General features: G+C 44.6%; 2 protein-coding genes across 3 annotated transcripts; one reads left to right on the plus strand and one right to left on the minus strand.

The window, feature by feature from the left end:
- Window positions 1–2,758: 2,758 nt before the first annotated feature.
- LOC311136322 (apolipoprotein A-Ia-like) lies at window positions 2,759–3,641 on the plus strand (the record flags this gene model as incomplete). Its single annotated transcript, XM_084170442.1, has 3 exons — window positions 2,759–2,795; window positions 2,902–3,046; window positions 3,215–3,641. 3 exons carry the CDS (start codon window positions 2,759–2,761, stop codon window positions 3,639–3,641), a joined length of 609 nt encoding a protein of 202 aa, XP_084026568.1.
- Window positions 3,642–4,299: 658 nt separating this feature from the next.
- Window positions 4,300–13,012, minus strand: LOC311136083 (RING finger protein 214-like). Of its 2 annotated transcripts, XR_014613840.1 has the most exons (16): window positions 12,747–13,012; window positions 12,449–12,614; window positions 12,284–12,343; window positions 11,915–12,055; window positions 11,656–11,789; window positions 11,429–11,497; window positions 11,190–11,286; window positions 10,945–11,033; window positions 10,747–10,834; window positions 10,530–10,625; window positions 9,202–9,533; window positions 8,901–9,018; window positions 8,650–8,799; window positions 8,455–8,556; window positions 7,846–8,176; window positions 4,300–4,849 (listed from the first exon to the last, which is right to left on the minus strand). XR_014613840.1 is itself a non-coding variant. In XM_084170157.1 (15 exons), exons 1-15 carry the CDS (start codon window positions 12,791–12,793, stop codon window positions 8,114–8,116), a joined length of 1,752 nt encoding a protein of 583 aa, XP_084026283.1. In that variant the 5' UTR covers window positions 12,794–13,012; the 3' UTR covers window positions 7,778–8,113. The 2 variants fall into 2 exon arrangements, 1 of the variants encoding a protein (XP_084026283.1); XM_084170157.1 differs by lacking the exon at window positions 4,300–4,849 and having other exon boundaries at window positions 7,778–8,176.
- Window positions 13,013–15,697: the final 2,685 nt, after the last annotated feature.

The raw sequence follows: 15,697 nt of genomic DNA on the forward strand, positions 1-15,697 counted from the left end.
CATTATCAGTGGGATATCATAGAGGGATGTGAGGGAGAGAAAAAGAGGGTTGGCTTATCGTTTAAGATAAAACTCCCTGTCTCTTGAATGAGCCCCCTCCCTCATATCCCTCTGTATCTCTGGCTGACAATTACACAAGTTACCTGTTAGATGTCTCTGCTGTTATGGGTATAGTGGTTGGTGTTTGCACAACTTGTGGTAAAACAGTTACAAAAGCTCCCAAAAGAAATAGTAAAAATGACAGGATAAAATTGCAGAAATAAATGATATAGCTTGTTGCCAACACTTGTCTTGGTGTCCATGAGTTAATGCACATCAACAATAGAATGAGGATTCGCTTCGACTAGAAGTTAATAATACCATTCAGATTACTGTAAAAAAAAAAAAATGGAAGACACCATGTCTGTTGTGTGTTTTACTGTGACTAATAAAATGCTATGGCTGACTTGGTACATGGAGGTCATACTTTTCTGTCATCTGAAAATATGCACTAATTCTTAAAACCCTAGTGCTGTATGAACCGACTGACATTCTTTTAGAATCATTCCTCTGTCCCCTCAACACTGAAAGAAGAGGGGAGGGAGGGCAATGCGATAGAGTGCATGGAGCATTATATAGTACAGTCAATGAGATAAGACGGACGTATATGCCTATAACCCCAGCATTAACTGACACCGTGGTGATACCAAGATAACATATCCATGTTTCCACCTCACCACCATGGTTTTAACCATGTACAGTTCAACACAACTCTGAGAGCACAGGGGATATTGAGAGGTGGTGGGGGGCATGAGGGGTGGAGGAGGGGAAAGGAAAGAGACAGAAGGTCAAGTACCATTTCAACTACCAATGAGAGAGGGAGCATCAATCCACCAAGGGTGAGGGTAGTGTTTCTAGAGTTAATGTAAAGAGTACCATATGACTATCATGGGCCCTATTTAGCCAATCAATACAGTGGTGCCTACTCAGATGTGAACTTTGCTTAATTAACCCTATGTTGCACGGTACAGTACATGCTGTGTGCAGGGCAGGGTACTGGGAGTCATACACGTAAAAAGGGATACTTAGAAGCACTTCAGGAGTCACTAGGGTACATTTACATAAGTACTACATCTTTGGCAGCGATTACAGCCTTGAGTCTTCTTGGGTATGACGCTACAAGCTTGGCACACCTGTATTTGGGGAGTTTCTCCCATTCTTCTCTGCAGATCCTCTCAAGCTCTGTCAGGTTGGATGGGGAGCGTTGCTGCACAGCTATTTTCAGGTCTCTCCAGAGATTTTCGATCGGGTTCAAGTCCGGGCTCTGGCTGGGCCACTCAAGGACATTCAGAGACTAGTCCCGAAGCCAATCCTGCGTTGTCTTGGCTGTGTGCTTAGGGTCGTTGTCCTGTTGGAAGATGAACCTTTGCCCCAGTCTGAGGTCCTGAGCGCTCAGGAGCAGGTTTTCATCAAGGATCTCTCTGTACTTTGCTCCGTTCGTCTTTCTCCTAGTAAAGGGTCTGAATACTTTCAAAAAACCTGTTTTCGTTTTGTCATTATGGGGTATTGTGTGTAGATTGATGAGGACATTTTAGAATAAGGCTGTAACTTAACAAAATGTGGGAAAGGTCAAGGGGTCTGAATACTTTCCCGAATGCACTGTATATATATGTTTTTTTGGGGGAAACAAACTCAATATAATTTAAAATGACTCAAACCAAACTGAAACTGTGTAGAAATTATAATGGACCTACATTCATACAGTTCATTGACTGTGTCCAGCTTGCTAATAATCCCCGTAATGAAAGCTAGATAATCAGGGAGCATCGAAAACTTTCAAAACAATCAACTCTTTTTTGCTAATTTTGACAGCAAGGAAATATTGTAAAAATTCAGTGCCCTCCGGACGTCATCGAAGACCGAATGTGGTCCCCTGGGCAAAATTAGTTTGATATCCCTACTGTATATGGATCTAACAAATATTGTTCATCATGACGTCCAACACTGGGGTATGTTTAGTGATATTGAATATACCCAGTTACATATGTAAAGTATGTCAGTATTAATGTATACAATTTATGTACTAAGATTTTGCGTACCAGAAACAACACAGAGATAAGTGTCATCTGCCATTCCAGAAAAATTTAAATACTTAGACATTCAGAGGATTGATAGTAACCCCAGTACATAACATCAGGCAAACCCAGTAACCCAAGCATGTACATGTAGGTATGTTTGTCTGTTTGCTCAATCTCCTCCTCCTCTTTGTTTATGACCCTTGAACTTGCTCCTCCAGTTGGGTTGTAAGGGGTTGAGGTCCATGTTTGAGACAGCACACACACACCTGCTCAGAGACCTATAAAAGCTGCCTGGCCCTGTGCATCAGCCTCACTCAAAGAGCAGCACCACCCCCAGGTAAGAGACAACCAGCCTCACTAAGACACTCAAAGGGAGGTAAGGGGCTTATAAGGAAAGTATAGGAGATAGCCAACATAGGAAAATGGAGGAATTGAATGACCAAGCTAAAAGTTGCTGAAAGACAGCAGATATTCTTATTGAAATTAGGTTATTGGAAAGAAATGTAAGAATTAAATGTTTGTCATTTGAAATATGGATCATATGCATCAAAAGTAACTTAAGGGTTATTCTTGTGTTGAAGAGCTGCATTTTGTACTTTGTTTGGTGTGTGTTAGATTAAAATGTTTTTGGTTGTGTGAAACATTGAATGTTGTGGCTTGCTTCTGAATATTTTTATCTAATCTTCTCTCTGTCCTTCACCATGAAATTCATCGCTCTTGCACTGACTCTTGTTGGCAGTAGGTCAGTATGAGCTCTAATGTTATATGACGTACATTGTTTTGTGTGGAGGCCTGAGCACTATAGCTAAAGCCTGGGTCTTTCATGTGGTTGTTCCCCCAAAAGGCTCCCAGGCCAGGGCCCTGCAGAATGATGCCCCCTCCCAGATGGAGCACAGCAAGGCTGCTGCCATGGTGTACGTCACTCATGTGAAGGAGACTGCCCAGAAGACCCTGGACCACCTCGATGGAACCGAATATGCTAAGTACAAGTAAGAGACAAAAATAGCTCCACTCATGGTTAACTTCCATCAGATCATTCTGTCTTCATGTTCTCTTCCCTACAACCCCTCATCCTTCTTTTCATAATAGCAATCGATTGCTCTGGTCTCTCCCTCATTTTACCCTCCACCTCTCTGTACCCCCCTCCCTACCCCCAGGATGAAGCTGTCCGAGAGCTTCGACAAGCTGCACGAGTATGCCCAGACCGCTTCCCAGACGCTGGCCCCCTACGGCGTTGCCTTCAGCACCCAGTTCCTTGAGGCCACCAAGCAGTTGCATGAGAAGGTGATGGCTGATGTTGAGGACCTCCACACCCAGCTAGAGCCCAAGCGTGAGAAGCTGCAGCAGGTCCTCCAGAAGCACGTTAAGGAGTACCGCAAGAAGCTTGAGCCCGTCTTCCAGGAGTATGTCTCCAAGCGCCGCGAGGATATGGACACCTTGAGGGCCAAGCTACAACCCCTGGTTGATGAGATGCGCGCCAAGGTTGAGGTGACCAAGTCCAAGCTGATCCCCATGGTTGAGGTTGTCCGCACCAAGCTGACCGAGCGACTGGAGGAGCTGACTAGTACAAGGAGCAGCTTGTGAAGTCCGTCGGTGAGGAGAAAGTGTCCCCATACACCACTGACCTCCAGAGCAAGCTGGAGCCCTACTTAGAGGTCCTGAAGAGCAGGGTCATGGACTTCTAAGAAACCATCTTCACGGCCATGAAGGCATAAGAACCTGTGAACCTGGTCAGTCAGGACTCCACCTCCCCTCAACTATGTAACACACTAACTGGCAGCCTCCTCGCAACAGCACATTACAACCAAGAACTGCTGAAAGTCGCACACACACACTATCTGGTGAATGTCTCCACATTGGCCACCTTCACTGTGTGATTCCATCCACATGAACGTGGCCTGTCTCAGTTTCATGCTTGCTGTAGCTTGGTGAAAGAAACTTGGTGTACCTGGGGTGTAATCATCACTCCAAATGAAAACTAGCAGTTCTATTGGACAGATTCAGGTAGGTCCTTCCCTGTTTTCAAAACCTGTCCAATAGAAATGCTAGTTTTCGTAGCAAAACGAAATGTTTTGCAACTGTTTGGAGTAATGATTACAACCCAGATATAACATTTGCTCTCTACTCCACAGATTACATCTTGTCAATAAAATATGTACGGTCTCCAAAATACTGCTGTGATGGTTCTTTGATAATTTTCTTTCATCGTTTATAACAGATGGTAATTAAACAGGACAGTTTTAAGTTCAATGAGTCATACTTCGGGTGTGACTTTTAATAAGGCACTTAACATAACACTTGTGTATTTTTTTTTTGCCACCTAAATTATACTTTTTTAACATAGAATCATGAAAGTTAGAAACAATAAACATACCAAATGCATGGAAGTTAGAAATAACATACTTACAAAATAACATACATCATGTCACAGTTGTTATAATTATGTCAAAGGGTATCAGAGGTATATTTTACAATAAATAAAAGGCATACATAACAAACATGATATCCCTATGGGTTAACACACATCAGTAATGTGAAAACAAAAAAGAAGTTATGGTTGGTTCCAGATTATCATTGCAGTTGTTTTAACAATAGATGTACTTTTGGTCAGCTTTTAAAAATTAATGAAATTATTTAGTCAGCTGTATCGATATAGGGATGCATAATACAAAATACTTCCTTTTATTGTGTCACATACAGTGCATTTAGAAAGTTTTCAGACCCCTTTACTTTTTCCACATTTTGTTACGTTACAGCCTTATTCTAAAATTTATTAAATTGTTGTTTTTTTCCTCATCAATCTACACACAATACCCCATAATGACAAAGAAAAAACATTTGATTTTTTTGTGCAAATCTATAAATAAAATAAAAAACGGTAATACACTGCTCAAAAAAAGAAAGGGAACACTAAAATAACACATCCTAGATCTGAATGAATGAAATAATCAATACTTTTTTTTTTACATAGTTGAATGTGCTGACAACAAAATCACACAAAAATGATCAATGGAAATCAAATGTATCAACCCATAGAGGTCTGGATTTGGAGTCACCCTCAAAATTAAAGTGGAAAACCACACTACAGGCTGATCCAACTTTGATGTAATGTCCTTAAAACAAGTCAAAATGAGGCTCAGTAGTGTGTGTGGCCTCCACGTGCCTGTATGACCTCTCTACAACGCCTGGGCATGCTCCTGATGAGGTGGCGGATGGTCTCCTGAGGGATCTCCTCCCAGACCTGGACTAAAGCATCCGCCAACTCCTGGACAGTCTGTGGTGCAACGTGGCGTTGGTGGATGGAGCGAGACATGATGTCCCAGATGTGCTCAATTGGATTCAGGTCTGGGGAACGGGCGGGCCAGTCCATAGCATCAATGCCTTCCTCTTGCAGGAACTGCTGACACACTCCAGCCACATGAGGTCTAGCATTGTCTTGCATTAGGAGGAACCCAGGGCCAACCGCACCAGCATATGGTCTCAGAAGGGGTCTGAGGATCTCATCTCGGTAACTAATGGCAGTCAGGCTACCTCTGGCGAGCACATGGAGGGCTGTGCGGCCCCCCAAAGAAATGCCACCCCACACCATGACTGACCCACCGCCAAACCGGTCATGCTGGAGGATGTTGCAGGCAGCAGAACGTTCTCCACGGCGTCTCCAGACTCTGTCACGTCTGTCACGTGCTCAGTGTGAACCTGCTTTCATCTGTGAAGAGCACAGGGCGCCAGTGGCGAATTTGCCAATCTTGGTGTTCTCTGGCAAATGCCAAACGTCCTGCACGGTGTTGGGGTGTAAGCACAACCCCCACCTGTGGACGTCAGGCCCTCATACCACCCTCATGGAGTCTGTTTCTGACCGTTTGAGCAGACACATGCACATTTGTGGCCTGCTGGAGGTCATTTTGCAGGGCTCTGGCAGTGCTCCTCCTGCTCCTCCTTGCACAAAGGCGGAGGTAGCAGTCCTGCTGCTGGGTTGTTGCACTCCTACGGCCTCCTCCACGTCTCCTGATGTACTGGCCTGTCTCCTGGAAGCGCCTCCATGCTCTGGACACTACGCTGACAGACACAGCAAACCTTCTTGCCACAGCTCGCATTGATGTGCCATCCTGGATGAGCTGCACTACCTGAGCCAATTGTGTGGGTTGTAGACTCCGTCTCATGCTACCACTAGAGTGAAAGCACCGCCAGCATTCAAAAGTGACCAAAACATCAGCCAGGAAGCATAGGAACTGAGAAGTGGTCTGTGGTCACCACCTGCAAAGCAGTCCTTTATTGGGAGTCTCTTGCTAATTGCCTATAATTTCCACCTGTTGTCTATTCCATTTGCACAACAGCATGTGAAATGTATTGTCAATCAGTGTTGCTTCCTAAGTGGACAGTTTGATTTCACAGAAGTGTGATTGACTTGGAGTTACATTGTGTTGTTTAAGTGTTCCCTTTATTTTTTTGAGCAGTGTATGACATTTACATAAGTATTCAGACCCTTTACTCAGTACTTTGTTGAAGAACCTTTGGCAGCGATTACAGCCTCGAGTCTTCTTGGTTATAACGCTACAAGCTTTGCACACCTGTCTTTTGGGAGTTTCTCCCATTCTTCTCTGCAGATCCTCTCAAGCTCTGTCAGGTTGGATTGGGAGCGTCCACAGCTATTTTCAGGTGTCTCCAGAGATGTTCGATCTGGTTCAAGTCCGGGCTCTAGCTGGGCCACTCAAGGACATTCAGAGACTTGTCCCGAAGCCACTTCTGCATTGTCTTGGCTGTGTGCTTAGGGTCATTGTCCTGTTGGAAGGTGAACCTTCGCCCCAGTCTGAGGTCCTGAGCGCTCAGCAGGTTTACATCAAGGATCTCTCTGTACTTTGCTCCATTCATCTTTCCCTTGATCCTGACTAGTCTCCCAGTCCCTGTCGCTGAAAAACATCCTCACAGCATGATGCTGCCATAACCATGCTTCACCGTAGGGATGGTGCCAGGTTTCCTCCAGATTTGACGCTTGGCATTCAGGCCAAAGAGTTCAATCTTGGTTTCATTAGACCAGAGAATCTTGTTTCTTATGGTCAGAGTCCTTTAGGTGCCTTTTGTCAAACTCCAAGCGGGATGTGATGTGCCTTTTACTGAGGAGTGGCTTCTGTCTGGCCCCTCTACCATAAATACCTGATTGGTAGAGTGCTGCAGAGATGGTTGTCCTTCTGGAAGGTTCTTCCATCTCCACAGAGGAACTCTGGAGCTCTTTCAGAGTGACCATCGGGTTCTTGGTCACCTCCCTGACCAAGGCACTTCTCCCCCGATTGCTCAGTTTTGCCGGGCGGCCAGCTCTAGGAAGAGTCTTGGTTGTTCCAAACTTCTTCCATTTAAGAATGATGGAGGCCACAGTGTTCTTGGGGACCTTCAATGCTGCAGAAATGTTTTGGTACCCTTCCCTAGACCTGTGCCTCGACACAATCCTGTCTCGAAGCTCTACGCGCAATTCCTTCAACCTCATGGCTTGGTCTTTGCTCTGACATGCACTGTCAACTGTGGGACCTTATATAGACAGTTGTGTGCCTTTCCAAATCATGTCCAATCAATTGAATTTACCACAGGTGGACACCAATCAAGTTGTAGAAACATTTTAAGGATGATCAATGGAAACAGGATGTAACTGTGCTCAATTTCGAGTCTCATAGCAAAGGGTCTGAATACTTATGTAAATAAAGTATCTGTTTTTTATTTTTAATAAATTTGCAAAAATGTCTAAAAACCTGTTTTCACTTTGTCATTATGGGATATTGTGTGTAGATTGATGAGGAACATTTTTAATTTAATCAATTTTAGCATAAGGCTGTAACGTAACAAAAAGTGGAAAAAGTCAAGCGATCTGAATACTTTCCGAATGCACTGTAGGTGAATAGTAATACGTCACCATGACTGCTCTGTGTAGGTAGAGTTGGTGTGAATCATATTCCACCATCTCCCTCTTCAGTTCTGTGACGCTGAACAGAACGCTATCAGTGTTCAGCTCCTCTTTCCCTTCATGTCTTCTGTAATATGTTCTCTTTCGGTCTTTTTTGCTCCTCCTTTCACTTGGCTGGGCAGAAGGGGCAGGTGTTGTTCTTGCTGGACTGCAGCCATACACTGATGCACTGAAACACAGAGGAGCAAATCATCAGCTTTACATCAGCTAACAGTGCCTAACTAGTTTAAGCATAGTCAGGGTTATAGCAATGTAAGTATCATCTTTTGATGTCCATTTAGCAGATGCTATTATCCAAAGCGACTTAGTCATGCGTGCATACATTTTACGTATGGGTGGCCCCGAGAATTGAACCCACAGTCCTGGCATTGTAAGCGCTATGCTTTACTAACTGAGCCATACAGTTTTCAGTAATCTATGCGTTTTTTAATTCAGTGTAGGACTTACATCCTTATGTACAGTGTGGGCGCAGCTCATGGAGTGCTGGCTGTCTGCTTCCACGTGGTTCTGGCACATCAAGCACAGCTTACGATTAATGGGAGCCACAGGCTGGAGAGAGAGAGAGAAGCAGCACATCAGCACATCGTCACCCAAGCCTAAAATTCTCAATTGTGCCCTCTGCGGGTTGGTAGTGGTTTGTACCTGTGGGGGCCTTGTCTGGAAGACTTGAGTTACTGCAGGTCTCTGAGCGAGATTTGTGGGTCTCTGGATGGGGCCAGGAGGCCTCTGGATTGGGCCTGGAGGGCCAGGAACGCCCCTGGCAGCAGAAAGAGGCCTGATAGGCCCTGGAGCCTGTGGAGGATAAAGGTTAGGTTAAGGTTTAGACTGTGTTGGTGTGTGTGTGTACCCTTAGTGTGTATGTGTCTCAGTATGAGTTTGTGTGATTTTTTTACCGGTTTCTCGCTCTGTGCCAGTCTATGTGCCACCTGCTGTGTGACCTCGTCCATAGACATGCCAGCCATGGTGCCACGAGAATTCTTAATCTGCTGCAGCACTGACATGAGTTGAGTTCTGGAGAGAGAGAGAGAGAGAGAGAGAGAGAGAGAGAGCGAGAGAGAGAGAGAGAGAGATAGAGAAGAAAGAGAGGGAGGGAAACAGAAAGAATGAGACTAGAATCTATATTTATTGATTATAGTCTGCAAGATCTTTTACTGAATTACTAAATTCAGAGTAAGTGACAGACTTTGAGCTCACCTGTTGCACTGTGGAAATATGTCCCCCAGTCTCTTCAGTAGGTTGTCCAGTTTGCCAGCGGCAGGGGGGTTACTGAAGGGCAGGGGCTGGGCGGAGGCCATGGTGGTGGGCAGGGAAACAGGTGGGGCGGCTGGGTGGAGGGGTAGAGCGGAGGTAGGGGGAGTAGAGGAGGGGACAGGTGGGGGGGTTAATCTGGCTGGGGCTGTGAAAGCAGCCGGGTGGTGCTGCTGGGGTTGGAAGGGCATCCCCACAGCGTTAGGAGGGCCCATCTGAAAATGTTGAAAAGGGGGGCAGGGTGGAGCGTACATCATCTGACTCATCATCAAGTCCACCTGCAGAGAAATGGTTCCGTTAACAACAGATACAGTATTCACATGAATTACTGGCATGGACTGTCTTTGTCAGAATCAACTACACATATACACTACCAGTCAAAAGTTTGGACACACCTACTCATTCAAGGGTTTTCCTTTATTTTAACTATTTTCTACATTGTAGAATAATAGTGAAGACATAAAAACTATGAAATAACACAACCAAAAAAGTGTTAAACAAATCAAAGTATATTTTATATTGGAGATTCTTCAAAGTAGCCACCCTTTGCCTTGATGACGGCTTTGCACACTCTTGGCATTCTCTCAACCAGCTTCATGAGGTATTCACCTGGAATGGAAGACCCAGAATTACCTCTGTTGCAGAGGATAAGTTCATTAGAGTTACCAGCCTCAGAAATTGCAGCCCAAATAAATGCTTCACAGAGTTCAAGTAACAGACATCTCAACATCAACTGTTCAGAGAGGACTGTGTGAATCGGGCCTTCATGGTCGAATTGCTGCAAATAAACCACTACTAAAGTACACCAATAACAAGACCCCTGGCCAAGAAACACGAGCAATGGACATTAGACCGGTGGAAATGTGTCCTTTGGTCTGGAGTCCAACCGCCACAATCCCACGACCTCAACCCAATTGAGATGGTTTGGGATGAGTCGGACAGCAGAGTGAAGGAAAAGCAGCCAACAAGTGCTCAGCATAGGTGGGAACTCCTTCAAGACTGATTCCAGGTGATTGCTGGTTGAGAGAATGCCAAGAGTGTGCAAAGCTATCATCAAGGCAAAGGGTGGCAATTTGAAGAATCTCAAATGTAAAATATATTTTGATTTGTTTATCACTTTTTCATTTACTACATGATTCCATATGTGTTATTTCATAGTTTTGATGTCTTCACTATTATTCTACAATGTAAAAAATAGTAAAAATAAAGAAAAACCCTTGAATGAGTAGGTGTGTCCAAACTTTTGACTGGTAGTGTATGTATCACACACACACCGTGGGGACTTGGGGTAAGTGTGGTAATGTGACTCCAGGGAGGCTTTCCATCGGTTGTCCCTTTTGCAGCAGGTGAAGGTTCTCCTTGAACTGATTCTGTGTGAGTGTGAGTGTGAGAGTGAGAGTGAGAGAGAGAGAGAGAGTCAATAATAAAGTCCCCCCTAGTCTGCATTTATCCAATGAGAGGCAGTGGTCTACCATCCCTCTTGTTCCTCACCTGCAGTCCCGCCAAACTGCTGTGAACAACAGCCACATTATTCTCCCACTCCAGCCTCTGGTGCATGTGCTGCTGGGAGAGGTCAAATCTGCAGACAGAGGACACACAACCAATCACTGAAGCACAGCCTTTATGGAAGAAGCTACAATATGTAGGCTACATCCAGCTTTAGTCATAGGGTCATGCTCAGTACAGTACCTAAGTGTGTTTATGTATTGGTCAGCCTCTTTCAGCCAGTCATCCACCTCAGCCATGGTCACATCTCTCTGCATTTCCAGAGCTGCAATCTGTTGAACATAAATCAGAATACAAATCAGGGTTAATCCCTGATTGTCTTCAAATCAAACTCCATGGAGAAATGTGGATAGGTGAATCAGAGTGAACGCTCAGCGTCATAGGGTTGTGATGGTTGACTGATGATAAATATGGACAGACAGACTGACCTCATCCCGTAGAGCTGTCTGAGTGGCCTCATCTGACTCTTTCTGTAGCCGCTCCATCTCAGTGTTCAGGTCTGCTAGCTCCCTCTCCCACATCAGCCTATAGATGAGCACAGTAGGTGTGTTGTATAGCATTATATTGTGGACAAGGTGTGTTGTGTAGCATGACACTGTATGTGATGTGTTGTCTCTGGTTAGGTTATATGAAGTGTAGGGGTAGGAGTGTGGCTCAGTAATCTTACTTTTCCTGGTTCTGTTCCTCTATCAGCAATGCCAGCTTCCTGGTGGTCTCCTTCAGCTCCTGAGACAGTCTGGTAGAAGGACAGACAGAGGAAAATGGCTGACTAACAGGACATCATGTCACAGTTCTGTTGAGGTGGCCACCACCTAGCCTACCATCTGTCCCACACCTCAAAGGGTTTTCCACAATTTCTCTTTTTCCACCTTCCTCTCACCATCTCTTCTTTACCTGTTCCTCTCCTCCTCCATTTTGATTTTTTCTGCGCTGAGGTCTTGCTTCTTGACTGCAAAGTTCTTGCGGGTGGTCTTGCAGCAGTTCAGCTGTAGCTTCACACGCAGAGACTCAATTTTGTCCAGCAGCGCCTGAAAATATTTATATAGTCACTCGCAGTTAATAAGTCCAAAGATGTACAACAGCTCAAGCTGATGAAAAGACACAAGTAGGCCTATATGTAGCATACAGCAGAGATGTGTGTTTGAACACAGACCTGCTGCTGGTGGATCCCCTCATCTTTCTTCTGAACCAGGCTGTCTACGAGGTTGCCATGATCAGCCTCCTCCTCCTGCTGCTGCTTCATCAGCTCCTCATAGTGCAGGGCCAGGTGAGTGCTGTACTCATCCACTGACCGCTAAAGAAAGAAAGAAAGAAAGAATAGAAGAGACAGAGAGGGGAGGAAAATAGGAAGGGAAGGGGGGTAAATAGGAGAAAGAGAGGGAGGGGATAATGTAACCACAGAATAAGAATGACAGAGAGGTTGTCAACTTGTGTCATGAACATGTACAGATATATATGTTGTGTTTAAGTTACCACAGTGACTCCCCATGCCCCAGTCATGCCCCCAGAGTGAACACATTACCATCAGTGACTCCCAATCCTGATCTGTGTTAACATCTTTGTCTGCTGTCCAGGCATCTGTCTGCAAGAGACCCAACACTTATGATTACTTTCTGTCACATGCCCACAATTCTCTTTGGGAAATTACAGCTGTAGGCTACTACTGTCCTATATAAACTAATTATACCTGGAAGCCTTTCTCCTCAGAGTGAGTGACATGGTGTCCATCCCCTGAGGCCAACTTGTCCAGCTCCCCTATAGATCCCGAGGTGCAGCCTGGATCTGACCAGGGGTTGGACTGGTTGGACCATGGGTTGTATTGCTGCTCAGGGTTTCCCGTGGCAGCGGTTTCGCTGGGGGAACAAAGAAAAAATTTAGCTAGGGTAAATATTTCGTTAGGTAGGCGTATTCAGCTGATATAACAGCGTGTCATCACCCACCCCTCATAACAAACAACAGCCCCCAAGATAAATCACCGGATTTACCGCGCCATGTCCTCCTCAAGCGCCAATCCCCAGTCGATGTCGTCCATAACGTTAGTTAGCTAGTTTCTATGACTAGAAATTGGAATTAAACAGCGGTAAGCGTGTTAGGAAACTGAAGCTTAAATGACAAGTTGCATTATTAGTAATCAAAAACGGCAAATTAAGATGTTGAGTTGTCTGTTTCCTCATCCACAAACCACGTTAGAAAATTATAAACATTGCACGTTTGCTGACGTACACTTCCGGATAAGCTCACTGAGATCATCACTGCTCTTGGGCAGCTTCTTCTTCTTCTTCTTTGATGAGGTTTAACGGTGGTTGGCATCCAATAAATATTGCATTACCGCCACCTACTAGACTGGAGTACAACTCCCTTATACTTTGCTTGAAAAATAAAAAATAAATAAAACCTACCATCTAACACAGGGGTGTCAAAGTCAAATGGACGGAGGGCCAAATAAAAAATTTAGCTACAAGCCGAGGGCCGGACTGTTCGAATGTTCATTGAAATTTTTTTAAATGACGCATATAGTCTAGTGAACCTAATTGAACCTACTGAAAACCTAACAAATATATTCCAATATGATCAGATAAATAAAGCAATATTTTCTTATGGCTCTGTCAGTAATCTTTAATTTTCAACAGACACAAAAGACAAATTTCCTTTATATAAAAATCCCCATAACATGAACATTAAATGAAAGAAACCGGTATTCAAGGCACCATCAGTAGCCTATATTTTCTATTTTAGCAAAAGTGGGCTAAATTTACTTCAAAGAAAAAAACAATAATAGCAATTTTCTATCATCCACTCAACTGAAATATTTTTAAAATATAATTGGATTGAAATACAATAAAATAAAGTGCAAAAATCTATTAATCAAAAACAACACTTTGTTTAAGGAGAAGTAACATGCAGTGAAAACAAATATTAAACTTTAACTTTTAAACTTGAACTGAGTAAAAACTCTAAATATGTGATTGCACAGTAATGTTCACTTGTTTGAGGTTGAGGGTGATACTTGGTGGTGTCCCATCTTTTCCACAAGTTCATCAATATTCGGGGTAAGGCTCTGAGCTGAGGAAATCCTCAGAATTGAGTGGAGGTGTTCAGCAGTAAGTCGACTTCTGTGTGATGTTTTGTTCAGGTTCATCAAAGAAAACAGTTGTTCACACAGGTATGTGCTGCCAAACATAGACAACGTTTGAGCAGCCTGGATGCGCAGCTGGGGCATTGTGTCGGGGAGGAAACGGGCGAACTCCGCAGCACCCACTGCCGCATATTTTGCCCTCAGTGCATCATTGCATTGGAGGTCAATCAACTCCATTTGGAGGTTTGGTGGTGAGCTTTCCACGTCAACAGCAAATGGGTTACCGAGCAGTTCCAACCTGCTTTTTTGTGCTTCAAAGTCAGCAAATCGGCGTCGAAAGTCAGCGGCAAGCATACCTATTTTATCAGCCAACTGTGCGCTCGGGAACGCACTGGTAGAGAGCTTCTCTTTCATGGTCTGGCAGCTGGGAAAGTGGCTCAAATTTTCTTTCCGCATCTGCGTCTCCCACAGAGTCAGTTTGGTTTTAAATGCCTTCACTGTACTGTACATATCAGAGATGACATGATCCCGACCCTGCAGCTGCAAGTTCATTGCATTCAGATGACTCGTAATGTCACACAGAAAAGCCATTTCACACAGAAACATTTCGTCTCGGAGTTGTGTTGTGTCTTTCCCTTTGCTGTCCAAGAACAGACAAATCTCCTCACGAAGCTCGAAACATCTTTGAAGCACCTTTCCCTGGCTTAGCCATCGCACCTCTGTGTGATAAGGCAAATCACCATGCTCCGTTTCTAACTCCGTCAGAAATGCCTTGAACTGGCGGTGATTCAAACCTTTGGCTCTGATAAAGTTAACTGTGCGCGTGATGATGCTCATTACATGCTCCATTTTCAAGGCTTTACCGCACAACGCTTCCTGGTGTATGATACAATGATAAGCTGTCAGCTCACCTGTCGCGTTTTCCTCTTGCATCTTTTCCCGTATCTTCGCCACCAGTCCGCTCCTGTGTCCACACATCGCAGGTGCTCCGTCGGTTGTCAAACCCACGAGTTTTTCCCAAGGCAGCTCCATCTCATTTACACATCTTGACACCTCTTCATACAAATCATGCCCCGTAGTTGTGCCATGCATAGGACGTAAAGCCAAAAACTCCTCTGTCACGCTTAGGCTGGAGTCCACTCCGCGGATGAAAATTGACAACTGGGCAATGTCAGAAATGTCGGTGCTCTCATCCACAGCCAAGGAATATGCAATGAAATCTTTTCCCTTTTTCACAAGCTGCTCTTTTAGATTGATGGACAACTGGTCTACTCTCTCGGCAATGGTGTTTCTGCTCAGACTCACATTTAAAAAGAGTTGCCTTTTTTCTGGGCAAACTTCGTCACAAACTTTAATCATGCAGTTTTTGATGAAATCCCCCTCCGTAAATGGCCGGGCTGATTTAGCGATCTCTTCTGCCAAAATAAAACTGGCCTTGACAGCAGCCTGGCCTTGTGATTTGGCTTTTTTGAACAGAGCCTGTCGAGATTTGAGGCCTCGTTTTAATTCCTCTGCCTTTTGTAGCCTTTGTTCCATGTCCATATTCTTGTTTTTGTCCGCGTGTTTCGTTTCATAACGTTTCATAATGTCGTACTCCGACTCCCACCTTGTTTGAAACCCCCGGTTCTCAGTGTCCACCTTCCGTTTTGCCATTTTTGATGGGTATCTGAAAGTTAATTTTACTGTGATGCTGACGACTGCTGTGCCAATAAATATTGAAATGAAGCAGCCTACTGCTCGGTGCGTCACCGTTGCATTGTGGGAAATGTAGTATTGGTGCGTGTAAAAGATCTGCGGGCTGCCGGCTTGCTGCGGTCTGCGGGCCGGTTCTAATAATAAATCAAGATCATCCCAGGGGCC

The sequence above is a fragment of the Coregonus lavaretus genome (genome assembly GCF_964263955.1).
Source record: "Coregonus lavaretus genome assembly, chromosome: 10".
NCBI classification, from domain to species: domain Eukaryota; kingdom Metazoa; phylum Chordata; class Actinopteri; order Salmoniformes; family Salmonidae; genus Coregonus; species Coregonus lavaretus.

What these genes read in the sequence shown, in the direction of transcription:
- LOC311136083 (XM_084170157.1), bottom strand. Translation starts at nt 12,793, where the DNA reads ATGGACGACATCGACTGGGGATTGGCGCTTGAGGAGGACATGGCGCG. An exon ending in CTTGAGGAGGACATGGCGCG is followed by an intron (nt 12,615 to 12,746) that starts GTAAATCCGGTG and finishes TTGTTCCCCCAG; the next exon opens with CGAAACCGCTGCCACGGGAA. An exon ending in AGGATTGGGAGTCACTGATG is followed by an intron (nt 12,056 to 12,283) that starts GTAATGTGTTCA and finishes TTCTTTCTTTAG; the next exon opens with CGGTCAGTGGATGAGTACAG.